This window comes from Trichosurus vulpecula, chromosome 1, assembly GCF_011100635.1.
Source record: "Trichosurus vulpecula isolate mTriVul1 chromosome 1, mTriVul1.pri, whole genome shotgun sequence".
Taxonomy (NCBI): domain Eukaryota; kingdom Metazoa; phylum Chordata; class Mammalia; order Diprotodontia; family Phalangeridae; genus Trichosurus; species Trichosurus vulpecula.
Window position 1 is genome coordinate 134,350,252 of NC_050573.1, and position 27,882 is coordinate 134,378,133.

At 36.9% G+C, this 27,882-nt stretch overlaps 1 protein-coding gene across 1 annotated transcript in view; it reads right to left on the minus strand.

The window, feature by feature from the left end:
- EBAG9 (estrogen receptor binding site associated antigen 9) overlaps positions 1-27,125 on the minus strand; it is a 38,846-nt gene extending 11,721 nt beyond the window's left edge. The window contains exons 1-2 of the mRNA XM_036742311.1: positions 26,789-27,125; positions 4,845-4,942 (exon numbers count right to left, since the gene is read on the minus strand). Coding sequence (XP_036598206.1) covers positions 4,845-4,927 — 83 coding nt within the window. The 5' untranslated portion in view covers positions 4,928-4,942; positions 26,789-27,125. The remainder of the gene's footprint in view (positions 1-4,844; positions 4,943-26,788) is intronic.
- Positions 27,126-27,882: the final 757 nt, after the last annotated feature.

Genomic DNA, 27,882 nt, shown 5'->3' on the forward strand with positions numbered 1-27,882 from the left:
ATTTTCAAGATTAAAAAAAAAAATAATAGAAACAGGAAGTGATGGTATAACAAAGTATCTAGCATACTTTGGATTTTAACAGTTATGAAGAGAAAACTTAATTGTCACTTTCTTCCTGAGACTAAAGAAAAAAGCAGTTTGCTTTCTTCCAATTATTGATCATATCTTAGAAGATCCAGGAGAAAAGAATTCAGTTCCTTGGATTATAGAAAAACTTTCTGCTTTCTTCTCCTGACTGCTATCCATGTAAAAATTTATTCTATGTATGACAAGAGGATCTTACTAAAAGCATTTTCCAACCAACCTGAAGGATAGTTGTAGAAGAGTTATCCAAACCAAAGATACTTTCTTTCATGCAAATTACTTCTTAATTTTTCAAAAGCTCTGATACATGTTTAAACTACAGCAACTTTATGTCTTTTTTTGCTTTTACATTCTTCCTGCTATCAACGCAATAATCTGTGAAAGCAGGAACCACTTACAGTATTCTTTGTATGTCCCATAACATCTAATAGAGTACATAGAAACTCAATAAAAATCCACTGAATGAATAAAGGAATAAAAACTTTAGAAGTACCAAAAGTCAACACTAAAGACGTTCTCATTTCCCACCAGTGCTAGGCTTGGTTTCCACTCCAGCAACATTATGCTTTTACCCCAGGATAAGATCATCATCAGAAATCTCATCATCATGGAGACTGCTTCAAATACCGTACTCAACACCTCCTCTCTATCCTTAGTTGTCTCTCTTTTCTAATTGGAGGGCAGAGCAAAACAAAACAAAACAAAACAAAATAAAAAGCTCCTTCCAAAGCTTCCCTTTATAGAAAGCTCAGAATTCCCAAACCTTCATTTCTCACCAGCTGCTCTGCTTGGTTTCAATTCCATAAACATCATACTGCTGGGAAGTTTTGGTGATCCCCCACATAGTGTCTTCCCCTATTAGATTGTAAGCTCCTTGAGGGCAGGTACTGTTTCTTATTTGTACCTTCATTAATAAATATTGACTACCAACCAAATAACAAAGATAATAGAAAAAAAGCAAAAATATTTTTGTTAACTAAATGAGCAGCAAAATTTTTACCAATTATTTTCTTCTATAAACTTCATAAAATGTTCTCCTTAATACATTAGTGAATCTTTTTTCATTTAAGAAAGACCTTCAAAATGTCTACCAGATTTTCCTACTTTTATTACCATAAATAATTAAATATTTTTATAAATACATTTAAATAAAAATTCCAACTTCCCAGAAAAGTTAAGAAATGAGTTCTATACCATTGTATCTTCTAATGTTTCATTTTCCTCAATTGTAAGCAGAAATGTGTCTGATTTATCTTTGCATCTCAACTAGTTACTAGTACAATGTATCACATCTTATTAAATATTTGCAGAATATTGAATGAGTATGATACCTTTTTGAAATAATTAAGACTACATATATGCCTTTTCAAGTAAGCAATATGCAGAATTTCAAACTTGAGTAATTGAAAAGGAAGCAAATTAAATAATTTTATATAAACAAAACATTAAAACTTACACTGTGGGCATATACTAGAAAGTGTGCTGTTGTAACCCAACTGTTTTATATGCCAGAGGTATCAAACTCATACCCTCAAATCATGAGTATAGCCTGAATCAGATTAACATGTAATTGGGAAACATCTACCAAAAAAAGGAAAAAAAAAAACAGACAATACTAATTTGTGGTTTACTAAGTCAACATACAGCCTGGAGGGATCCATTTGTATTTAAGTATGGCACCATTGTTACAAGCTACTGTATAATTATAGAAACAAAAAAGAGATGGTAGCTAAGTTCCTGGAGTAGATACATAAATTCGATGAAAACCAAACACTTATTAAGTTCTTATATGCTAAGCACTAGGGATATAAGAACAAAAAAGAAAGTTTCTCTGCCTTCAGGACACTTATAACCCAATGAAGAAGCCAGCAGATTCTCTAGGCTGAGAAAGAATTCTTATGATTCAGGAATGAGAAGCAACAATAGCAGAAGAAAAATCCCAAAGTCTATAAAAGCGATTCTAAGTTTTGAAAAAGCTACAAGATAGGTCTTTGCAACCAAATCACTGATAATTAACCTTCTTAACTAAATAACTTTCCACGAATAGTCCAAATTATTTGTTTATCTGAAATAGGGGAAAAAGCATTTATGTCATTGAAATTTGCTTATGAATAGTCTAGAACCCCTAGGTCCCATAACCAAAAAAAAAAAGGTATTCTTTATTCTATACAATAAAGAAGGAAAACTAATGACAACGTACCTGCTTTCCTTGGAGACTTTTGGTAAAACATTAATGCAATAAATATAAAACTTTTATAAAAAATAGTTTAATTTAATTCTGTATGCTACTGTACAGCTCCACTTAAAATACAAAGATGTGGCAAAAAAACCAAAATCCTACAAAACAATTTGCATATGCTTTAAATCTCATTCAGTTCTCTTAAAATATTGATATAAAATGCTATAAAATCATTGGAAAGAGATAGGGTCCTGTTTTGAGAAGCAATTCATAAGAATTGGAGGCTAATAGTTGCTCAGGCAACCTCAGTACTTCAAAAAATACCACCGTATTGAAAATTTGGGTGTCTTTACAGAGCAATATCAGCATCTCTGCCATATACAATTAATTTGGGTTGTTTCTACTTCAGGTTCACAGAGTTTTCCATAAAAACAGCCTTTAAAAAAATATCAATGATCATTTAATCAGGAATCAGTTTCAGGAATCTTCAGAGAGGGAAGTCCCTCTACTGGTAAATAGAGACTGGCACCTACTTTCATCAACATATAGCCTTACACAGTTGCTTTGGGGCACTGAGAAGTTAAGTGACCTGTTAACTGTAATGAACTCAATATGTCAGAGGGACCTTGAACCTAAATCTTCAGACTCTGAGATCAACCTTCTAATATGCCATGCTGCTTCACTTAAAGTAGTCCTAAGGTAACATTTTTTAAAAATGGACTATTTAATTTGCTACTTAAAATCTCATTATATCTGCTTATAAAATATCAAAATTATGAGGTAATAGTTACTTCAAAAGTGATTCAACAACAGTTCATGTGAAAGATTTGGGAATTTCAATGGATGGCAAGTTCAACTGAAGTGGTGTGGTCTGGACCATACAAAGATATATAACAATAAGCTGATGGAATTCAAAAAAAGAATTAGGGTTAGCATGACAGCTGTCTTCAAGCATTTGAAGGGCTGACAGGAGATTAAACTTGTTCTGCTTATTATGAAAAGGTAAAACTAGAAGCAATAGGTGGAAGTTGCAGGGAGGTAGATTTAGATGGAGATGAAGAAAATCTTCCTAACAATTAGAACTGTGCAAAACTGGAATGGTCTGCTTCAAAAAGTGGTAGTTTTCATCACTGGCTTTTTTGCTTGTCGACAAATAAATCTAGAACCCACCTATTCCACAAAACAAAAGGGATTCTTTATACTAACAAATACAACAAAGGGAAACTAATAACAATGATTCTCTACTTTCCCTGAATAGAGTTTTGGTAAAACATTTTTAGACTATCTTAATCTTGATACATAAATTTAAAAAAAAACTCTAAGAAAAAGTTTGATTCAATTTAACATACTACTGCTCAGCTCTCTTTAAGGGGTGGCTAGCTGACCTCATCAAGAGCATTACAGAAGGAACTAGACTACTGTTCAGGTACTGGTTGGATGGATCTTTTTAATCAGGCTCAGATTCTGTGATTCAATGATGCCTACACCTCAAATACACCTACATCATTCTTGGAAATTCTTAGGACTATACAATTGATTTTAGCAAATCTATAATAGGCTGTGCAGGAGAAATAAAATATACATACAACTATAAAAGGACATAGTAAAGCTGATGATCTATTTCACAACTATTTCTGTTCTTAGATAAGAGAATCTGTAGCTTTCTCTTAATGGCTACCTCAACAATACTGTCTTAAATGAAACAGACCTTCTTTAAGAGTTGTAAGAATATTTGGTCACCTCTTTTTTTCTTTCGTTGTAGAGAAAATGTTTCCTCTTTTGATAATGAATTCATGTAACTGCATTCCCAACATTTCCACTTTTCTCCCTTGAATGATTCCCCTTTCCTTTATACATCCTTTCTGTATCAAATGCTTTATTTATCCTAAATTGCTACAGAATGCTGCTGATTGACTGTGTACTCTAAGAAGGCCAAAAAGTTACACAAACCCAATCTATATCTTAAGAAGCTGACATTGTTATCAGAATAAGCAGTCTTCCTTAGAGTGTTAATACATTTCTTTTCCTTTCAGTTTGGTTACTCACTTTCTCTGACCACCAGTCTTGAGGACTGGTGGGTGAGCTCATCCCTTGGGTTCTAAAGGAACTCAGGCTGAGAAGTTAGTGGCAACACAAAATGTTATTCTTTTCTCTCTAAAATTAAATTTATTATTTAAATTGTATATCTAGGAAACATAGATGTTTTTCATAAGGAAAGAAATAATAGAAGAATGGAGAAAAATAGGCGAACATAGTCCACTCTGTAGTCATACTGCCATTTAAGAGTTTCTTCCAGCAGAAGACATATTCTTGTTTTGGTAGGTATGTCAAAGAGAAAGGAAGTAAAATTCTAGGAAACTAGTATCAAGTGAAAATATCACTTGTTAAAAGAAACAAGTTAAAGTTAAAGGAAACAAGTATCAAGTGAAAATATCACTTGTTAAAAGAATTGCATTCCAAGTGAATATTAATAAGGCATTTGGCACAATCATAATTTGACTGGACAACAATTAAAAAACAGTATTATTTAAACACATAAAGAGCAGTATAGCTGAAACAAGATATAAAAACTCTTATTTACCTGCATATTAACCTCTTAATGAAGGAGAGCACTGTAGCTAGGCAGGTACAAACTTTAAACAACCGGAACTGTGTGATAGCCATGATGGGAAGCAGAACCTGTCAAAAACAAATATCACAAATGCATCAAGGATATGTCATGAGCCAAACGCTTCTCTCCAAACTGAAAATGTCAGATTTAATAAAAGGAACAATTCTGACAGAATGCGATAAAACATTTTAAAATTTTTTCTTGGTAACCACAAATATAACAAGGTATATTTTTGAAAGCAAATCCTTTGTCAAAAGATCATCTGGAAAACTAGAAAGAACCTATTTTTAACAAAAGAATAGCCTAAACTTTTAAAATTCTCTATAAAACAGGGTATTTACAATATATTAAGTTATTAAATTAGGATTATTTAAGATTACTATTCACAATGATTTGAAGTATAAAGTTAAGCAATGTAAATGGGACTTGAGACAGTAGATTAATTCTAACAGAAAACAAACCTTATTTATGCATAGAAGTACCAAGGCAGAAAGAATGCATAATTCCAGGAAAAGGACATTGAGGAAGTACTCTGGGAATAATCTCTTTGAGGTATGATAGTATAAATTACCTGCTGTTCTAAGGGGGAAGATATCCTAAGACTTTAGGATTTAGGCAAATTACTAAAAGGACAAAGAGTTTCAAGAGGTTGAAGAAATTTATTTTACGAAGTCATATTAGTTTCAATATTCTATTATACAGAAAGTGAGAGGAAAAAAAGATCTTTCAGAACTGAAGAGTATCTCATAATTCAGGAATAGTTCCAAGAATGGAAGGAGCTGGGGTCTTGATAAGACTCATCTCATTGGAGTAAAGTAGAGTCATGCTATGAGGAGGGTAGGGAAAAGTTACTGACACATCTAAGTGAAAATTCAATATCTAAGTATGTCCTTAACATTAAGCAGAGACTAGGATAAATAAGTTGAAAAGGGTTGTGTAGGATGGGAAAGGTCAATGGATGAATATCCACTGTCTGTATATATATATGTGTATATATATATATATATATATATATACACATATACATATGTGTATATATATATATACGTGTGTGCATGTATATGTGTGTGTATACATATACATATGTATATGTATATACTTGATAAATCTAGTAAGATAAAATCTAATTTCATAAACACAAACTTAAAAAATCAATTGAGAATGGTTAAAACTAAATATAAAATGTTATTTTTACTACTGTTTCTAGTACATATCAAGGTAACAAAGATACTACCTACATGGACAACACATAGGGCAATACAGATCACTTAAGGTATAAACATAAAGAGAACATATTGCATCAAAAAAGCTTTAGATCCTGGAAGGTGAAAATATAATCACTGCATAAAGCTTTGTTCAAGACTTCCCTGAAGTAATTCTTCCTAAAGATGTAATTTTAAAATTAAATGAGTATTTAGTGATCTAACACGTAACACACAGCTAGACCTATCTCTTATCAATCAATACGCATTAAGTGACTACTATGTTTACCCCACAATATTTTACAATCAGTCTAATGAAAAGTGGCCTAAAAGTCTGATGCAATACAACAAATATGTATTAAATGGAACAGCTAGGTGGCACAGTGCATAAAGAGTAGTCATGAATTCAAATCTGTCCTCAGACACTCAGCAGCTGTGTGACCCTGGGCAAGTTATTTAACCTCAGTCTGCATTAATTTCCTGAGTGTAAAATGAGGATAATAATAGCATCTACCTCAGAGGGTTGCTGTAATGATCACATTGATTTTTCTAGCTAAGTAAGTAAACTGTTTAGGCATCCAAACATTATTTGTTTCAATTCTTTTAAATAAAATTCTTACTGAAATGCATTAGTAAACAGTTATATTAAACACATTTTGTGATGATTCATGGTTATCATAACGACCAGTTACTATGCTGCACTGTATTTTAGAACACAGTACTGGATTTATATTAACTCAAGGGCCATTTTACAGAATTTTTTTTGTACAAACTTCTGATGACAAAAAAAAAAAAGCCATCTTTCCATTTTTCACACAAAGAGCACACTATGTGCCACATGACCCCTCGTGCTAATAGCTTAAAACTGCACTAAGACTTTTGGGACACCCTCTATATATCTGCCAAATAAATTACTAAATCAAAGCAGCCTTCTTTTAATCTAAATCATTTCTTCACCTTCAGCAAACTTTTCATCCTCTTTTTCTTACAGCAATATCCTATAACTTTGCAGAAACATTAAAATACTGTGGTGTAACAGAAATAGAACTAGACTTAAAAGTCCTAAGAATTGGGCCCAAATTGTGGTTCTGACATTTCTTAGTTGTGTGACTTGGAGCAAGTCACTTTTCTGGTCCTAAGTTTCCTTGGGAATGAAATAAGGGGACTGGATTAGACAAATTATAGTATAATGTCCTTTTCCAGATTACTACAATTTTACATTCCATTATCTCTACATCAATAACCATTCTAACTTCAGGACATTAACATTTCCCTCTTATGTAATATATGTTTGCAGGGAGATTTGCTGCAATGCTGGAAACTTGCAGGCACCAAGAATAAGGTTTTACCCTGAACATACATACACTGCTGTAATCCTGGATATATGGTTATTACTGAACATAAAAGTTACTGACCATATAACCAAGATTATCCTACTATGACAGACTTTTTCTTTTTTTAAGCAATAAAAACTTTTTTCAATAGCAGCTATTTTTTAGTTTGTAAAATGACACTTTTGGGAATATACAAACAAAATTTAGTACATTTTTTGGTCTCTTGGTATTCCTTCTCTTTCCTTTATACTCCTTTGCCTTAAGTTATCAACTCTCTGTGGATAGATTACAGGCAAATTTAATCTTCACCCAAGCTTCTCTTTTTAGACCTTTAGGCCAATATCTTTAAGGGCCTACTATACATCTGCATCTGAATGTTCTGCTAGTACCTCCAACATATCCAAATTGAACCCAGAGGATCACTGATTTAGATCTGGGAAGGACATCAAAGGTCATCAAGATCAACCCCCTCATTTTACAGAACAAAACTGAAGTTTAGAAAATTATTTGCCCAGGGTTGCATAGCTATTTGTCAGTTTTCTTTGCAAAGTTCTCAACCCTAGATTATTCCCACCATTTACTTCCTTCACTTCTATTTACAAGATGCTGAAAGGGAGTTGGAGGAAATTACATATTTACTAGCCATGACAAATTTATGTTCTCTAATCTCAGTTGCAACCTCACAGCAGTAAACCCTCCCCTTTTCTATTCCCTATTACTGTAAAAGGTATCACCATCCTTCCAGTCACCCAAGTTTGAAACCATGGAGTTTAACTCATTCTTCCTTACTCAACAGAGCCAACTACCAAATCTTATTAATTTTACCTCCACAATACCTCCTTTCTCCCACTCTCCTCTCTACTATTGCCACAACCATCCTAGTCCAAGTTCTCATCACATCACACCTAGACTACATATAAAAGTGGTCTCACTGCCTCAAGTCTTTCCTCTCTCCAATCCATCTTCTACCCCTAAGTAATATTCCTAAGGCACAGTTCTGACCAAGTCAGTCCCCTCCACAACACACTACAGCAGTTTTTCATTCCCTCTAGGATCAAATGTAAACACTTCTATTTGGCCTTTAAAGTCCTCTACCACTTGGATCCAACCCCACACTCCTAGGTTTCTTATACATTACGTTCCCTTCATGCCCTTTTGGCAGCTAGGTGGCTCAGTGGATAGAGCGCTGGGCCTGGAGTCAGGAAGACCTAAGTTCAAATATGGCCTCAGACCTTACTAGCTGGGCAAATCACTTAACTTCTGTATACCTTCATCTACTGGAGAAGGAAATGGCAAACCACTGTAGTATCTTTGCCAAGAAAACCCCATGAACAGTATTGGCATGCTTATGGTTCAGTCATAAAGAATCAAATACTACTAAATAACAACATGTCCTCTCATAGTACAATCAAACTGCCCTCCTATTTGTTCCCTACACAGGACATTCTCTCATTTCCATCTGTCTCTTAAAATTTGTCTCTTTCAAAACTCATCTCTACTATGTTTTATGTGGTCTTTCCAGATCCCTGATCCCACTGCTAATACCTCACAACATCCCCACCCTGCCAACTATGTTATATTTATTTCATATGTACTTGTCAGTGTGTATGCTAAATGTCTAGGTATTAAGTTTAGGGCCTGCTAAACTTTTGTTTGGGCATTCCCAGAGTCTTGGCCATTAGGAAGTGCTTAATAAATGGTAGTGAACTGAATACCTTCAGTCTATTCTCTTTTCAAAATCCTTCACACTGAAAAGCTAAGCAGTTTTCTTAGCACCCTCCTCTAATATTACTCTTCCTATTCAAAACATCTGGAACAAACCTACTTTTCTTGAGTCCTCATACTTCATCCCTTTCACGTATTCTACTACAATCTAATGATTCAATCAAATCAACAAATTCTGCTCTGGCCAGTCTCCCATGCTGAGAATGTTTTCCTGGAACCTGTTTAAGTTCTTCAAGGCTAAACTCAAGAGTTAACTTCTTCCATAAAGTCTTCCTAATTTGCCCTCCTCTCCCTCCATGTAAAAGTGATCATGGTCCCCAAATTTCTCCTACTACTGTTGTTTGAACTTTTCATTTGCATTCAATTACTTGGATATATTTCACATTCCCTATTAATTGTAAGTTGCCTGAAAGCAAAGACTGTTGAACCTTTTTTTCATCATGACCTAGCACAGTGCCTTGTATGCCATTAATAATTTGAACTGAATATGAATCAACTTTCTCGTGCCAACTAAGTTATACATATGTGTGAGTATTCTTAATTGATATGTTTTGTTACAACTCTTGCTTCCCAGCAAAGACTCAATGTACAAGCTAACAGTATGATTAGGACTAAACTGATTTTCAGAATCGTTGAACAGTTCTACCAACAATGAATTAGTGGTCCTGACTTCCCATAATCTCTCCAACAATAAGTTTTTCAAATCTTTTCAATCAACAAACAAGCATTTATTAAGGGCACACTTACTATGGGTCGGAAATTGTGGTAGGCTTTAGGGATACAAAAAATACAGAAAAAAAAACCAAATATTGAAGGATGTAAGGTATATTACCAAAGGGTTGTTTTTATTTATCTAATTATTAGTGATTTTGAACAATTTTTTATATAGCCATTGAAAGTGCGTATTCACAAAGGTTTGTGAACACAGAAGATTCCCAAAAGGGAATATTTCATTCTTTGTACCTGAATGCCCAGCACCTATCACAGTTCCTGGCACACAGCAGAGACTTAATAAATGCTTGAAAGATATCTTTTAATCATGTGTCTAATGAGGGGTGAGAAGGCCACTTACTGTATTTCACCACATAATCATTGCAGATTCTATAACAAATTTTGCAAAAAAAAAAAAAAAACATACAAAACCAAAAACATACTAGGAGGGGTATGTGTGCAGGGTGCAACCATTATGTGAAGCTTTTAAAAATAAATTGTGCCGGTATTACTTAAAAATAATTTATTACTAATCTGTCTTTGGTGCAAGATTAGGATGGATAGAATATTCGTGAATATACATTAAAATTAAATACTGATAATGGGCATGTACTGAGAATTCTAGGCTCAGGGCTCACAATATGTGAGATAAATGTGTATCCATATGCCACTAGTGAATACATTTTCTGCTCTGTTTACCATTTAAGCAGCCTGTCAAAAAGAATTATACCATGTGACAATTACACGATGAAAGGTTACAAATCAATTTTTGGACTAGGAGGTGAGGGGGGAAGTGCGACGATTATGCAGTGAAATATGGTAATTTCATAGTCAATTCCCTGTTGCATTTTTATCAGAGGTACTAAATTATCCCCCCCCAATACATTTTTCTCTCAACATGGTTCTTTATATATACTTGGTTCAATCTAGATGCATTTCCCATTTATGTCTTCTTTAGTACGATTTCTAGCCCATCATAAGAACATGTGGGTCTGTGATATTAAGTGTCTGAGTGCTGTGGTTCCAATATTCTCAATGGTTAAAAATTTGTTACAGTAATCTTTGTAGCTCTTCCCCCCATTTTTTTTTCTCTTTGTGGTCCTCAAATATTTGCTTAATTTGTTGATTTCTTGATGCTTCTTTCTTCTTTATGTTATTGCTCAGAACTGTCCACCTCTTAAGATTTTACAAAACAAGTTTATATACTAAAGCAGTGTTACTTTGGTGGCCATTTCTCTCCACTTTTCAAGTGAGTCAAATGTTTATTAAGATAATTTCTAAGCTTTTTTCATCTTGTTTTGGCAATAAACTTGTATCAGTTAAACTTCTGTATAAAATTATTATAATTAGTGTAAATGTCATTTTGTCATACATTTATGTTAATTAGTCATTTGAATACTTCAGGAGTGAGTTGCTTCAAAGACACTATAACTTTTTCACATTATTATTAATTCTGCCTTCTAACTAATTCTCATCTTGGTCCTGACAAAGTCTAGATGTCTGAATACAAAAAGCTGATTCAGAAGACTCCAACATCAATTTTCTTGGGTATTAAAAATAACCCATCTGATATTTTATATTATTTGGTATTGCCCTGTCCAATATCTGCCAATTCTGTCCTCAAAGAAAGTGTTCATGCTTTTAAAGGCATAGAAGCATTTGCATGGTTTACAAATCTTCAGGCAAGCTCATTCCTTCTTTCTAAACCATATTCTCCACACAGGTATTTCTCATCATACTTACTTTTTCCTATCTTTACAATACAATGTCACCAACTATCAAAGTATATGTTGATTTAATGTGGAAAGTTTATATGGAGTTCTGTACGGCATTTCTCCATCTCTCCCATAAAATGTTTCCTATTGCTTTTGTAGGTACAATAAAATCAACTCTACATGACTTAAAGCTAACATTTATATTGTTCTTTAAGGCTTGCAAAATACTTTACATATATTATTATCCTAAAGCATAAACTCATAGAGAGGTTGAATTACTTAAACTTTTTGTCTTTCTATGTCTAGAATACAGTATTTAACAAATGTTTATTAAGTATCACATGTGAGCCTCACAGAAGGCCTGGAAGGTCTTCCTATTTTAAACATGATGAAACTGAAGCTCAGAAAGAGGTGACTTACCCACAAGTTAGAACCAAGATCTTTATGACTGCAAGTCCAGCACTCTATCTACTGCAGAACTTCTATAAAAGTTCCAATTACATAAATACTTTAATAACCTGAAAATGCTTGTTCAAGGATAAACAATTAGCCAGGTGAATAAACTGCCAGAAGCTACAGTCTAGCATGCATAATTTTTTGCTAGTATTTTATTTAAAATAAAGAACAAGAAAAGCAGTCAAGAAATAGTGTGTGATAGATACACAGTTGTTCCAGAGTCAATCATCTTTCTGAAACAGTATACAAAGGTTTTGGAAGGTGTGCAGGAAAGTTATGAAAAGAGAATTAACAGTTTTGTAAGAGGTACAAAACTTTACTGAAGAAAATAAACTCCTTAAAAATTAGAATTGGCAAGTCAATTCTGGGAAGATGGTTGGGACTTAAAGGAAGTGAGGTGGGACAAGAGGCAAAGTGGAAGAGAAAAAAACATTTCAGGCATTGAGGATAGCCAGAGAAAGAGTTCAAAGGCAAGAGATGGAATGTCTGGTTCATGGAACAGCCAGTTCTACTGGACTGAAGAGCAGGTGGTGGGGAGTAAGATATGAAAAGACTAGAAAGGTGGGAAGTGGCTAGGTTATGAAGGGGTTTGAAAATGCCAAACAAAGCATTTTGTATTTGCTCCTAGATGCAAAAGGAAACCACTAGAGTTCTTATAGCGAGAGATACAAGTAAGCCTTCAGAACTTTATCATCATAAAGGCTGTTAAAGGGAATCTAGTAAAACGGAGGTCCTTAGTATGATTTTATATTAGGATGATCTCAAAAGAAGAAGGGTGAGGAAGAGGGTCAAAAAGAGATGATTGGGGAAAACTATCTTACATAAATGGGACACATGAGGAAGAATTTAAACAATGGAGAGGGAAGTGGGCAGGAGAGGTGAGGGGAACACTTGAACTTCATTCTCATCTGAACTGATTCAACGAGGGAAGGGTATACATTCACATACAACTGAGTACAGAAACTCATCTTACCTAACAGAGAAATAGGAAGGAAAGGTGTTAAGGAAAAGGGAGTGGGGAGTGAGAATAAAGGAGGGTAGATTAAGGGAGGCATTGCTCAGAAGTATAACAAACTCTGGAGAAGGTGACAATATAAAAAAGAAGAGAGGTATAAGAAAACAAGAGGAATAAGAATGTGAATGGAATGAACTCACCCAAAAAAATAGAAGATGGCAGAATGGATTAGACATCAGGATCCAACAATATGTCACTTACAAGAAACACATTTAAAACAGAAAGGTACACATAAAGTTAAAATAAGGAGCTAGAACAAAATCTATCATGCTTCCATTTAAATGAAAAAAAGGAGTGGCAATCATGATCTCAAAGCAAAGGTAAAAATACCTAATTAAAAGTGATTGGGGGTGAAGCTAAGATGGTGGAGTAGAAGCAGGGACCTGATTGAGCTCTCCCCCCCACCCCAAACCTCTTGAAATATCTGTAAAAAATGACTCTAAACAAATTCTCAAGCAGCAGAAGCCACAAAACGACACAATGAAGCAGATTTCCAGCCCAAGACAAGCAAGAAGGTCAACAGGAAAGTTCTACTGTGCTGTGCTTGGCACAGAGCCCAGCACCAGCACAGATGGGACTGGAGCAGGCCTCAGGGCACTGAATCACTGGCAGCTGTGGCAGTTTCCAGACTTCTCAACCCATAAACATCAAAGACAGCTTCAAGGATCAGTGGGAAAGTTCTCTCACTTGGGAGAGAGAGAGGAGGGTGGTGCAGCCCCAGGGTGGCAGCAGCCACAGCCAGAGCCATGGCTGCTTTTGGAGCTCTTGGCCTACAGACAGTGGGAGAACCAAGCAACTGATATGGGTGGTGGTCCTGGGGTGAGGAGGAGCGCTGGTGTGGTGGAGCTGGTGGTAGAGCTAGTGGCAGCTGTGGAAAATAAACCTTTCCAGAAGTTCCTGGGCAGAAAAAAGAACTTGTGGTTGCACATGGACCACAGCACAGGCCAAGAAAGGAGTAAACATCTCTCTCTTGATCATAACACTTTGGAGAAACTAAGAATTTACAGGTCACTAGAGATATCTCTGAAAACAGCTGCAAAAACCCCTGAAACTTTGGGCACTACACCCTCCACTTAACAAAGAGCTCAAAAGTCAAATAACTGGCTTAGAAAACGAGCAAACAGGGGAAAAGAATAAGACTACAGAAGGTTACTTTCTCGATGAAAAGATGTTTTCTTACACATTTAATGACCAGGAAGACCAGAGCAGGATTCCAGAGAAAGACAACAAAGTCAAGGCTCCTACATTCAAAGCCTCCAAGAAAAATGTGAAATGATCTCAGGCCATGGAAGAGTGGAGGAAAAATTGGGAAGAGAAAATTCAAGAAAATCTTGAAAAAACAAATCAACAGCTTACTATAAAGGAGACCCAAAAAAATGCTGAAGAAAATAATGCCTTTAAAAATAGACTAACCCAAATGGCAAAAGCGGTCCAAAAAGCCAACGAGGAAAAGAATGCCTTGAAAAGCAGAATCAACCAAATGGAAAAGGAGGTCCAAAGGCTCATTGAAGAAAATAATTCCTTAAAAATTAGAATGGAGCAAATGGAAGCTAATGACTCTATGAGAAATGAAGAAATTATAAAACAAAACCAAAAGAATGAAAAAAATAATATAATGTGAAACATCTCATTGGAAAAGCAAATGACCTGGAAAATAGATCCAGGAGAGATAATTTAAAAATGAAAGGCCTACCTGAAAGCCATGATTAAAAACAGAGCCTAGACATCATCTTTCAAGAAATTATCAAGGAAAACTGCTCTGATATTCTAGAACCAGAGGGTAAAATAGAAAGTGAAAGAATCCACCATCACCTCTTGAAAAAGACCCTAAAAGGAAAACTCTTAGGAATATTGTGGCCAAATTCCAGAGTTCCCAAGTCAAGGAGAAAATATTGCAAGCAGCCAGAAAGAAACAATTCCAAGTATTGTGGCAACACTAACAGAATAACACAAGATTTAGCAGCTTCTATAGTAAAGGATTGAAGGGCTTGGAATATGATATTCCAGAGGACAAAGGAGATAGAATTAAAACCAAGACTCACCTATCCAGCAAAACCGAGTATAATATTTCAGAGGAAAAAAATGGAATTTCAACGAAATAGAGGACTTCCAAGCATTCTTGTTGAAAAGAACAGAGCTGGGAATAGAAAATCTGACTTTCAAATACAAGAATCAAGAGAAGCATGAAAAGGTAAACAGGAAAAAGAAGCCATAAGAGAACTTATTAAAGTTCAACTGTTTACATTCCTACATGGAAAGATAGTATTTGCAACTCAAGAGACCTTTCTCAATATTAGGGTAGTTAGAGGAAATACATATGTATATGCGTATACATAAAAAATATGTGTGTGTGTGTTTGCAAACAGAGGGCACTGGGTGAGCTGAATGTGAAGGGATGATACCTAAAAAATAAAATTAAGTGTTGAGAGAAATATAATGGGAAAAAGAGAGAGAGGTAGAATATAGTAAATCATCTGTAAAGGCAAGAAAATTAGGACTTTTTGTTGTCTTTTGTTTTGGAGTGCTTCTCAGCACTAAGGCAATCAAGTGTCTTGCCTTTGTTTGTAGGAAGGCCCATATGCTTTTGCTAATTAGGTCATGAGAGGTGTGATGCCCAGGAGAGGTGTGAAGCCCTCAGGCTCTGAAAAAGGGTATATCGATTCTGAGGTTAGTATTCTGCTTGGGGCTCACTCACTGGAAGAGTGTCATGTGATTTGACCAGATGAGACTCTGGGTAGCCACTAAGGAGCCCTCCAGCTTTGAAAAACCCAGATGTTGGTGTTTCTCTCCCTGGTAACTATGTCTGTAATGCCTTGGTCAGATGGCTAGAAGCCTGTTGATTTGTGTTATTATGCTCTATTTATATAATTTCTGCATATGTTTTCTCTGAAGTTCAGGGTGCTGACTTTTTCCCCTAAACGAAGTGAATGCTATATGTATGTTTAATTAAAGTGAGATTGTTAACCCCTTAAAGTTGCTTTCCTTAGAAAAGCAGATCAAAGAACCTGTGCTAGTAGCCCTCCTATGTGCTAGTTAATATTGGCCTTACACAGCCACAGTAGCTGCAAGTAACATTGTTCTTACATCACCTCACATAAAAGAGGCAAGAAAGAGCTTTTACAACAAAGGGGAAAGATGGGGGTGGGGGTAAGAGGGAAAAATTGAGCCTTACTCTCATCAGATTTGGCTTAAGGAGGCAATAACATACACACTCAGTTGGGTATGGAAATATCTCTTACCCTACAGGAAAGCAGGGGGGAAGGGGATAAGAGAGCGGAGACAGTAGAAGGGACAGCAGATTAGGGGAAAGGACAATCAGAAGCAAACACTTTTGTGGAGGGACAGGTCAAAGGAGAGAATAAAATAAATTGAGGGTGGGACAGGATAGAGGGGTAACATAGTTAGTCTTTCACAACATGACTGTTATGGAAGTGTTTTGCATGACAACACATGTATAACCTATATCAAACTGCTTGCTTTCTCAATGAGGGTGGGTGGGGAGGGAGGAAGGGAGAGAATGTGGAACTCAAAGTTTTAAAAATGAATGTTAAAAATTGTTTTTACATGCAACTGGGAAATAAGATATACAGGCAATGGGTCACAGAATTCTATCTTGCCCTACAGGAAAATAGAAGGAAAGGGATAAGAGAAGGGGGTAGAGGGTAATCGAAAGGAGGACAGATTGGAGGAAGAGGTAATCAAAATGCACACTGTCCTGGTGTGGGGGGAGGAGAGATATGGAGAAAATTTGGAATTCAGAATCTTGTGGAAATGAATATTGAAAACTGAAAATAAATAAATTTATATAAAAAAGTGATCAACACAGAAATGACATTTTGTTGAAAAGAATCATAAATAATGACTTAATATCAATAATGACTTAATATCAATACTGAACACATATGCATCAAATGGCATAGCATCCTAATTCTTAAAGGAAAAGTTAAATGGGTTGTAGGATAAAGTGGAAAGTAAAATTATACTAGTGGAAGGCCTTAATTTACTTCTCTCAGATCTAGACAAATGTAATCAAAATGCACACTGTCCTGGGGTGGGGGGAGGAAAGATATGAGGAGAAAATTTGGAATTCAGAATCTTGTGGAAGTGAATATTGAAAATTGAAAATAAATAAATTTATATAAAAAAGTGATCAACATGGAAATGACATTTTGTTGAAAAGTATCATAAATAATGACTTAATATCAATACTGAACATATATGCATCAAATGGCGTAGAAACCAAATTCTTAAAGGAAAAGTTAAATGAGTTACAGGATAAAGTGGAAAGTAAAATTATACTACTGGAAGGCCTTAATTTACTTCTCTCATATCTAGACAAATGTAATCATAAAATAAAAAAGGACAGATGTTAATAAGATGAATAGAATTTTAGAAATGTTAAGATATGAAAGACCAATGAAGAATAGTGAATGACAATAGAAAGGAGTTTACTTAATTTTCAATCAATGCATGGTACTTTCATAAATACCAGTCATGTATTAGGGCACAGAAACTTCACCAACAAAAGCAGAAAAGCAGAAATATTAAATAAATGAATCTTTTCCTGGATGTAATACAATAAAAATTACATGCAATAAAGGATCTTTGAAGCATAGACTAAAAATTAATTGGAAACTAAGTAACAATCCTCAAAAGAGTGGGTCAAAGAACAAATCATAGAGGCAATCACCAAATTCATTAAAGATAAAGATAACAATGAAATAACATACCAAAATTTGTAGGATGCAGGTAAAGTAGGACTTAAGGGAAATTTTATATTTCTCAATGCTTATATCAATAAACGAGACAAAAAGTAGATCAAGTAACGGGGCATACACCTAAAAAAAATCTAGAAAAACAAGTTAACCCCTCCCCCCAATTAAAAACTAAAATAGAAATTTTGAAAATTAAAAGAGAGATTAGCAAAAATGAAAAGTTTTTTTTAAACTCATAAACTGTTTGAAAAAATAAGTAAAGAAGGTGTTCTACCAAATTCCTTCTATGACACAAATATGGTTTAGACACCTAAACCAGGGAAGAGTTAAAACAAAGAAAACTACCAACTAATTTCCATAATGAATGCTGATGCAAAAATTTCTAAGAAAATACTAGTAAGGAGATTACAACGATATAACACAAAGATCATGAACTATGACCAGATTGGATTTATACTAACAGGGTTAGTCTAATATTAGGAAACTTATATGCATTATTGACCATATAAATAATAAAAGCAACAAAAATCATGAGTATCTCAAAAGATGTAGAAAATTCTTTTGACAAAAAAAAAACACTAATTCTCATTTAAAAAATAAACAAACACTAAAAAGCACAGGGATAAACTGAACATTTCTTAGTACAATGAGCTGTATCCTTCTAAAACTATGAGCAAGAATTGTTTGTAATGGGAATAAACTAAAAGCCATTTAAATAAGAACAAAGGTGGAGCAAAGATGTCCATTATCGTTTTTGTAGTTGTTCTCTTTTTTTAGTCATGTCTGGCTATGCGTGACACCATTTGGGGGTTTTCTTGGCAAAGATACTGGAGATACTTGGCAAAGATACTGGAGCGGTTTGCCATTTCTTTCTGCTCATTTTACAGATGAAGAACTGAAGCAAAGATGGTCAAGTGACTTGCCCCATGCTCACACAGCTGGTAAGCGTCTGAGGCCAAATTTGAACTCAAAAAGATGAGTGTTCTTGACTCCAGGCACACTGCTTTATCTACTATGACACCTAGCTGCCTTATCCACTATCACTATCACTATTCAGTACTATGCTGGATATGCTAACTACAGCAGTAAGACAAGAAAATGAAATTTAAGGAGTAAGCAAAGGCAAAAAGGAAACTAAACTACCACTTTTTGCAGATATTATAGATTATTTAGAGAACCCTAGAGAGTCAGCTTAAGACTAATTGAAATAATTAACAACCTCAACAAAGCTGACGGATTCAAGATAGACTAAAATAAACCTATATAAAATCATTCCCATTTCTGTACAGTACCAACAAAATCCAGAAAGAATAGATAGAGAAATTCTACTTAAAATAACTACAGAGAATATAAACTACTTTGGGTTCTATTTGTCAATTTACACGTGGTAACTTCACACAACTTAAGACATCTAAATAACTGAAGAAATATTGTGTATGGGGTAGCTAAGCCAAAATAAAAATGACAATACTATCCAAATTAATTTATTATTCGATGCCAAGTTAATCAACATACCAAAGAATTACTTTATAGAGCTAGGAAAAAAATAACAAAATTCATCTGGAGGAAGAGAAGGACAAGAATATCAAGGAAATCAATGGAAAAAATGTGGAGGGGGCCCAGCTGTATAAGATTTCAAATTATGCTACAAAGGTGTAATTATAACAAGCCCCATTCTCGGATCACTCCCACCATTTCTCACCCTTGCTCCTAGATACGTGCTGCTGAAGGAAAGGGAGAAAATCAAACAAACTCTTCTGAATAAGTCCACAACAATTTTGTTACTATACCTCCCTTATTAGCTCACTATCTCAATGGCTAGAACAGCTCTTCCAAATCTCTTCATCCCTCCTCAAACCTTCTCCCCCCAACTCTCAGGTGAGAATCTTGCATCATATTTTACAGGATAAAAATTGGGGATATTCACCACAAACTCCCTCTTCTCCCCTCATCAACTATCACTAAGATGCCTTCTGCCACTACCTCTCTCCTTCACTCCAGTCTCACATGAAGTATCCTTACTTAGTTACTTACTAAGAGATCTCTCTACTTGTTTAAGCAATCCCATTCCACCCCATCTCCTGCCCTCACTGTCATCCCTACTCTTTAATATACTTCAATCTTTCAATCTCTCTCTCTCTCTCTCTCTTTTTCTCTCTCTCTCTCTCTCCTGGTTCATTTCCTACTACCAACAAACATGCCCATGTCTCCCCTATACTGGAAAAAACCTCACTTGACCTTTCCATATCTGTTGTAACTCCTGTATCTGTCTTCTGTCCCTTGTAAATAAATCGATCAAAAAAGGCCATCTACTATAGGTGTTTCTACTTTCTGTCCTCTCACTCTCTTCTTAATCCCTTACAATCTGGCTTCTGACCTTAGAATTCCACTGAAGTGTACTGTCCAGAGTTACTAACTAGAATTACTAACTAGCTGCCAAATCCAATGGCCTTTTTCTCAATCCTCATTCTTCTTGACCTCTCTGCAGCCTGTGACACTGTTGATTACTCTCTTCTTGACACTCTTATCTCTCTAGGTTTTCATGACAAAATTCTCTCTTGGTTCTTCTCCTACCCATCTGACTACTCCTTCTGTGTCTCCTTTTCTTTAGGTCTTCTAACCACAGGTGTTCCTCAAGGTTCAGTCCTAAGCCCTCTTCTCTTCCCCCTCTATACCACTTCACTTGGTGATCTCATCAGCTTTGATGGATTTAATTAATACCTCTAAGCTGGCAATTCTCAAAATATATACATCCTGCCCTAAACTCTCTGCTGACCTCCAATATTGCATCTCCAATTCCCTTTCAGACATCTTGAACTAGATGTCCAATAGAATCACAATATGTCCAAAACAATTCATTTTTTCCCTCTAAACCCTTCCCCTCTCCTCCTTCCCTATTACTGGAGAAGGCAACACCATCCTCCCAGTCTCTCAGGCTAGCAACCTAGGAGTCATCCTAGAATCCCCACCCATCTCTCATTCCTTCCTCATTTCCAATCTGATGCCAAGGACTGTACATTTTATCTTCATAACATCTCTCTCCTCTGACAGAGTAACTACTCCATTGTAAGCCTTCATTACCTCACCTGGACTATTGCAATAACCTGCTAGTGGATCTGCCTTTCTTAAGTATCTCCAAACTCCAATCCATCCTCCACTCAACAATTCAAGAGGTTTTCCAAAACACTCATGTCACACTCTCCTACTCAGTAAAACCTCCAGTGGCTTCCTATTGCCTCTTCACTTTCTATTGGAAGCCTTCTCCAACCTCTCTTAATTCCAGTGCTTTCTCTGTTATTTCCAGTTTATCATGTGTATATAGCTTTACTGTGTATATATTTGTTTGCATGTTGTTTCTCCCATTACATTGTTAGCTCCTTGAGGATGAGGACTGTCTTTTGCCTCTTTTTGTATCCCCAGGGCTTAGTATAGTGCCTGGTACATAGGAGGTCCTTAATAAATGTTTATTGATTGATTGGTACTAGATAAGAAATAAAGTGATGAGTAGAATAAATTAGGTACATAATATACAAAAGCAAATGAGTTTCAGTAACCTAGTGTGTGATAAACCCAAGATTCCACCCATTAAGGCAAGAATTCATTATGTGAAAACTTTTGGGAAAATGAAAAGTAGTCTGGTAGAAAATAAGAACAGACTAACATCTGATACCATACACAAACATAAGCTCAAAATGGGTGCATGATTTAAACATAAAAGGTGATAAAAATAAGTAAATTGGCAGAGCAGAAAGGAAATTACCTGTCAGATCTATGGCTAGGTGAAGAGTTCAGGTGAAGAGAGAAGTTCACAGAAGGTAAAATGAGTAATTTTGATAAAAATTTAAAAGTTTTTCATTAATAAAATTAATGCAGTGAAAAACAGAAATATGAGGGGGGGGGGAATCTTTGCAGCAAATTTCTTTGACAAATGCATAATTTCTAAGATAAACAAGGAACTGAGTCAAACTTACAACAGGAGCCATTCCACAACTGATAAATAGTCAAACAGGCAATCTTCAGAGAAAGAAGTTAAAACTATAATTAGTCATATAAAAAAATGCTCTAAATTTTATTTGTTGTTCAATTGTGTCTACCTCTTCGTGACACCATTTGGGGTTTTATTGGCAAAGATAGTGAAGTGGTTTGCCATTTCTTTCTCCAGCTCATTTTATAGATGAGGCAGACAGGGTTAAGTGACTTGCCCAGGGTCACAGTTAGTGTCTGAGGCCAGATTTGAACTCAGAAAGATGAGTCTTCCTCATTCTGATGCTGTATGGCACTGCACCACCTAGCTGCCCAAATCTCTATTAGAGAAACAAAAACTGAAGCAATTCTGAGATACTACCTCACAGCCATAAGATTGGCTAAGATGACAAAAAAGGAAAATGACAAATACCAGAGGGGATGTGGGAAAACAGGCACATTAATGTATTGTTGGGGGAGCTGTGATCCAGTCCAATCATTCTGGAAAACAATTTGGTACTAGTTCCAAAAAGACCATTAAACTGTAAATATCCTTTGACCCAGCAATATTGCTACTTAGGCTACACCCCCAAAAAGACCAAAGAAAGAAGAAAAGGAGATATTCTCTGTCTCTCTCTCTCTCTCTCTCTCTCTCTCTCTCTCTCTCTCTCTCTCTCTCTCCCCTTCTCTCTCTCATATCAAAGTTCCTTTTGTTGTGGCAAAATATTGGAAACTGAGCAATGTCCACCAAGTTGTGGTAAATACATATAAGGGAATACTATTGTGTTGTAAGAAAATGATGAAGGGAATAGTTCAGAAAAACCTGGGAAGACATATATTAACCGATGCAAAGTGAACTGAGCAGAACCAGGAGAACAATCTACACAGTAATAACAATATTGTAACAACAACTGAATTTGAAAAACTGAGTAATTTTGATCAATGCAATGGCCCACTACAATTCTAAAGGACTCATGATGAAATGTTATCAAACTCCAGAAAAAGAACCGATGGACTCAAGAAGTGAGATAGAACCATATTTTTTTTTCCTTTTTCTTCCTTTCTTTATTTTTTTGGCGGGGAGGGGAGGGGAACAACATGGCTAATGCAGAAATCTGTTTTGTGTGACTACACATATTTGTAATAGGTGTTACTTCTTTTGCCTTCTCATTGAGTGAGAAGGGGAGGGAGAGAATTTAGAATTGGAAAAAAAATGTCTCTGTGCTTTTAAAAAAAAGAAAGAAAGAAAAAACAGCTTAAGAGTCTGCCATATCTTAAATCCACTATTTTCGTGGGATTGCTCACCTGATGAAAGCTAGCAGAAGGCAGCTCCAGACAAAGAAATGGAATTCTGAATGAGGGAGAGGGCTACAGCTAGAGCAGGGCAGCCTTGGAAAAAACAGAAAGCCAATTAAGAGCACTAGGTGCTTGGGTAGCAAGAATTAAAGGGGGTGAGGGAATGTTCATGATTTTTGAGGAGGCTATAGAAGAGGCCATATAACAAAGACAAGTTACATCACATTTCAGGAAAAGCACTGGATTTGGAGAGAATATGTTCAAATACCCAGCTCTGCCATGTACCACCTGTATAGTCCAAGGCAACTCATTTCTCCTCTTTGAACCACAGTTTCCTCAACTGTAAAATGAGAGGATTCGACCTGATGAACAGTAAGGTACCTTCTACCTCTAAATCTATGATCCTATGACCTGTACTCTACAAAGCCATCCTGGTAATCCCTACAAATGAAAAGCACCCCCTACTTCTTCATAGGTCTGATACGTATAAATAAAAATACAACTCTTTTCTTCTGTACTTCAAAAATCAAAAAGCACTGCTTTAAAACAAGCCTGTGAAGTAAAAGACAAAGATAGTAAATGACTTGCCCAGGTCACAAGAGTATTAGATATGGAATTAGATAAGAAAAAAAGTCATTCCTCACTTCAAACTGAGTGATCTTGCAACTATACCGTTTCACTGCTCCCTATTAGTTCATATTCAAGAAATATCTGATGAACTGAATAATTGGAACTACAGAGTGAAGTGGACATATAACTAAATTGTATTTACCTACTGAAACCAGTTTGGAAATGGCAATTGTTACTGATGGTAAAATACAGGTACCTTTTTTTCCTCATCTTTTGCTTCTGGAACTATCAAGAATTTCCTCATTCCATGCTAATTTCATATTATTTATATTTGGTCATAACATATTTGCAGCGTGGCAGAGTGGATAGAGTTGGTCTGGAAGGCAGACCAACTTAGTTCAAGTCTTGCCTAAGTGACCCCTAGAAATTCACTTAGCCTCTCATTGCTCTAGACAGCTCTCTAAATAAAAGTCATATCAAAGTTGCTGACCTGCATTGGTTAAGGTAGCTTCCTTCCAGATACAAGAATTCCCTAAGTCAATGAAATCATAGATCAAGTCCCTATCTCTAATATATTTGGTATACTGAATTTTGCAATATAACAAAAGCATCATATGGTCTGTGAATACTTCAGCACAATGCACCTTTTCAAGAAACTCTGGTTGGTGCTACCCATTCATACTTCTTTGCTAGCGTTAAAGGTACAGAATTTTATTTTCTTTAAAATATACCATGGTATAACTTTATGCTCTAAAACTTTTTAGCACTAACTCTAAAATTTAGGACTGGGCAAACAAAGGGGAAAAATTTTGTCGTCATTCCACAATCAATAAGATATATATAAACAGATATTAAGCATATAGTTGACACTCATAAAATGTTCTGAATTAAGCTGAAACAAAATTTTATTCTACTTGTATGTACACAGACATCCTGCCTATAGTAGAAGCAGCAGAATTGTGCTAATAAATCCATAGGATTTAAAATCCCTCAATAGCTGCTTTGGTATTTGTAGGAAGCTAGCATGGACAGACAGGGTTATTTTCTAACTATCTCCTTTAAATGGGCCACACAATAAGCATACCTATCAGGGCCACAAAAGTGTAAGAACAACTCAAGATGTTACTTAGTGTGTTCTCTATTTCACTCTTCCGGGATACTTCTTAACGTAATTTCTATGAAAAACCCAACATTTAAAGCAAACTGAAACCCATCAAAAGCATATGCTTCCTTGACAAAGTCCTATATACTTGATTAAAGAGGGCACTGTTTTCTTTTCCAAGTAATAGCCCTAATAAACAGCAAGTACTGCATGTCATTCATACATGTGAATGCCAGACACAAACTATGCAACTATTAAATCTCATTCAAATCAGCACATCTCTTTAAAATCATGCTCACTGTTTTACAGAAATTTTTGAAATCCAGTTATAAAATGAGACAAAAAACAGGCCAACTAAATTATTTTGTCTTAGACCACTTTGTAAAAAAAAAAAAAAGTTACTAATCAAATTTCTGAAGGGTTTACTGTAATAAGGCACCTAGGAAATCATTAACACTTCTACTTTTAAGAAACCAATAGGAATGTTATACAGAGAAAGTAACACTAAAGGAAGTTCAGCTCCAAAACAACAAAAAAAATGGCATTACAAGTTGAAGGTTCAAATTTATCTTTTGACGAGGTAAGCCTGCAGAAATCAATGCAAACACATAAAATAACTAGAATTAAGCTGTCAATATCACTTCAAAGAGTATTTTCCATCTTCATTTACCAACCCAAAATTCAGTTAAAGAAGCATTAAGTAGAATCCACTTTTAGTATAAAACAAATTAGACACTATGTCCTGTGTTTCTAATATTATGGTTTTGTAATCTTTGTGCAAATTAAAGAAATTATGTGATCATGCACAACATAGCCATTTCTACTTTTGTGGCACTCATACATGCCCCTCCTTTTATGTGTCAAAAAATGAAAATAAAAAAAATCGTTACTACAGCTTCAAGGAGAAAAGGGAGTAGAATATTGTGAAATTAAATAGGCTACCTAAGATTAGAATTTGAAACGCATTTTTGGACATGGTCAACGTGAGAATTTCTTGGCTGACTTTGTTTTTATGATACAAGGGTTCTGTATTTTTCTCTTTCTCTGTCATTATTTTCATTTCTTTCAAGCAGGTGGTGAGAAGAGAGGAAGGGGAAAATCATAAAAATTGAAAAAAAGTATTAAAAAAAGAAATCAAATAGGCTACATAAGTCCAAAAACGTAGGGAAATACTGAGTTTATTAATCTCCCGGAAGTAGATTCATAAGACCTGTGTTCTAGTCCAGGCCACGTTTCTGGCCATGACTCACACTGGGAGTCAGGCACTGAATGGCACTTCAGGGATCTTAAGTCTGGGACCTCAACATTAGAGTTCTTTAATCAAAAGTCAAAGAGCACTTCAAGCTTTTCCGAAGTGGTTATTTGCAAAACATAAACCTAACATCTAGTAACACCTTTACTCCCAGGAGCTCCACTTGCTTTAACCCCTAAGTCCCAACAACCCACCTTGAACTGAGGGGCGGGTGAGGGGAAGAACAGAGGGTCTGAGGAGCTACTGTAGCTACTTTATCAGCAGGGAAGCTAGACAAAGTGACATTTCAGGTCCACGCAAGTCAATCAATGCCCGTGCACGCACCAGGAGGGGAAATGCCCGGCTAAGGGAAGAAGGGGACGCACAACTAGAAACAGCTGGCAGGGGCCAGACCAGTTGGCTGAGGGCACAGACAGAGCTAGTCCTGGGACACCGGGTGCTCTTGGGAAAAGCAGCCCCACATTTTTCAGAGCATGTGTTTTGTTATGGGGGTGGTGGGGAGCAAAGTGAGGTGTCCCCTAAAGAACGATCCTCCCTCCATCCCCAGGGCTGCGTAAATGAGCTAAAATGCTAGCACCTCTCCGCAGAGAACCTGGACATAGCCACCCTCACCCAGGGGTGGCGGAGGAAGGTGGAGGGGAGGGGGTCAGCCTGACCCGGAACCAGTCCCCAGGCTTGCGATGGTAAAGGGGATAGGGGGCGAAAAGGCATAAAGGAGCGGGAAGGACCGAGAAAAAGGACAGTTGGGGGAGGGGGCGTGCGGGGATGGTGGGGAAAGGAGAGGGAGGGGAAGCCCGCAGGACTGAGGGGAGGGGGACCACCCCCCCAGTCGCGGGCGCGCGCGGTTCGCACACTCACCTGCCCCTCCCCCTCCCCGCCAGCCCGGCGGAGGCTCCGAGCTGCCGCGGGCCGCGCGCACGCAGGCACGCGCGCGTGCGCTCGTCCTCGGCCTTACTCAGCGGCTCATTCAAAGCCACGCGCGGGCTCGCCGCCGTAGTCTCTGCCGAATGGCTGCCATGGCCCTCCGCCTCCTCCGGGGAAGCCCTCCTCCCGCCCCCCCCTTTACCCCTCCCCACGTTCCCTTCCCCGGATCGCTAGTCTACAGCTACAGCCTTGTCTTCCTCACTTCCTCACCCCGCCCCTTGACTCACTTAGACCAATTGGCTCAGGTCCGCTGGTCACGCGGCAGAACCACGAGCCAATGAAGACTGCGGTCCTGGGCGGCGGGGTGGGACGTTTGCCTGCTCTGTCGCGTGTTGCTTTTGTGACCGTTGCGCCTGTCGTCTGCCGCTTCCTCCGGCTTGGGCAGTGCTTGGTTGGCTGTCGCATCGTCCTCTGGTCGGGCTGCTTCTCTGGACACTGTGTTCCTTCACACCCCTCAAAGGCTTCTCAGCGGTGTCACAGACGGTGGAGAAGCGAAGACGAAGAGTGAAACTAAAAGCCCTTTTCTGAGACCGGCTGGCGTCGGCTTGGCCGCTCTGTCCCCGGGAGTGGGCTTGGGTCGGAAACCTTACGCTTCACGACCCTGCCTTTAGCCAACCCAAACCCAGCTTGTGGTGTCAACTATTTTCTGGGCTGGTCGCTAACCACTCCGGCTGATGCAGCCTCATCCCCTTTCTCAATCGCAGACTCCTCAAGATCTCTCCCTCCCCCAGCCTATGGTCCTTCTGTAAAAACCAGCCTCATTGATCTCTAAAATCTACATGTCTGATACCCTTAACCCACCGCCTCCTCGTGTATTGGCTAGCCACAGACTGAATTTAGAAGACTGACTGCCACCCTACTCCGTATCACTGGGTGGCGCACCGAGATTTCCTCTGAGGTTCCTGATAGGACTAATTGGTGGCCACAGTTGACTAAATATTGTACCTTGCTTCTCTCGAGCGAGAAAACCTTGATTGCTCTGGGACCAAACCACATAGACCTGGGGAATATAGCATTTAACCCCTATT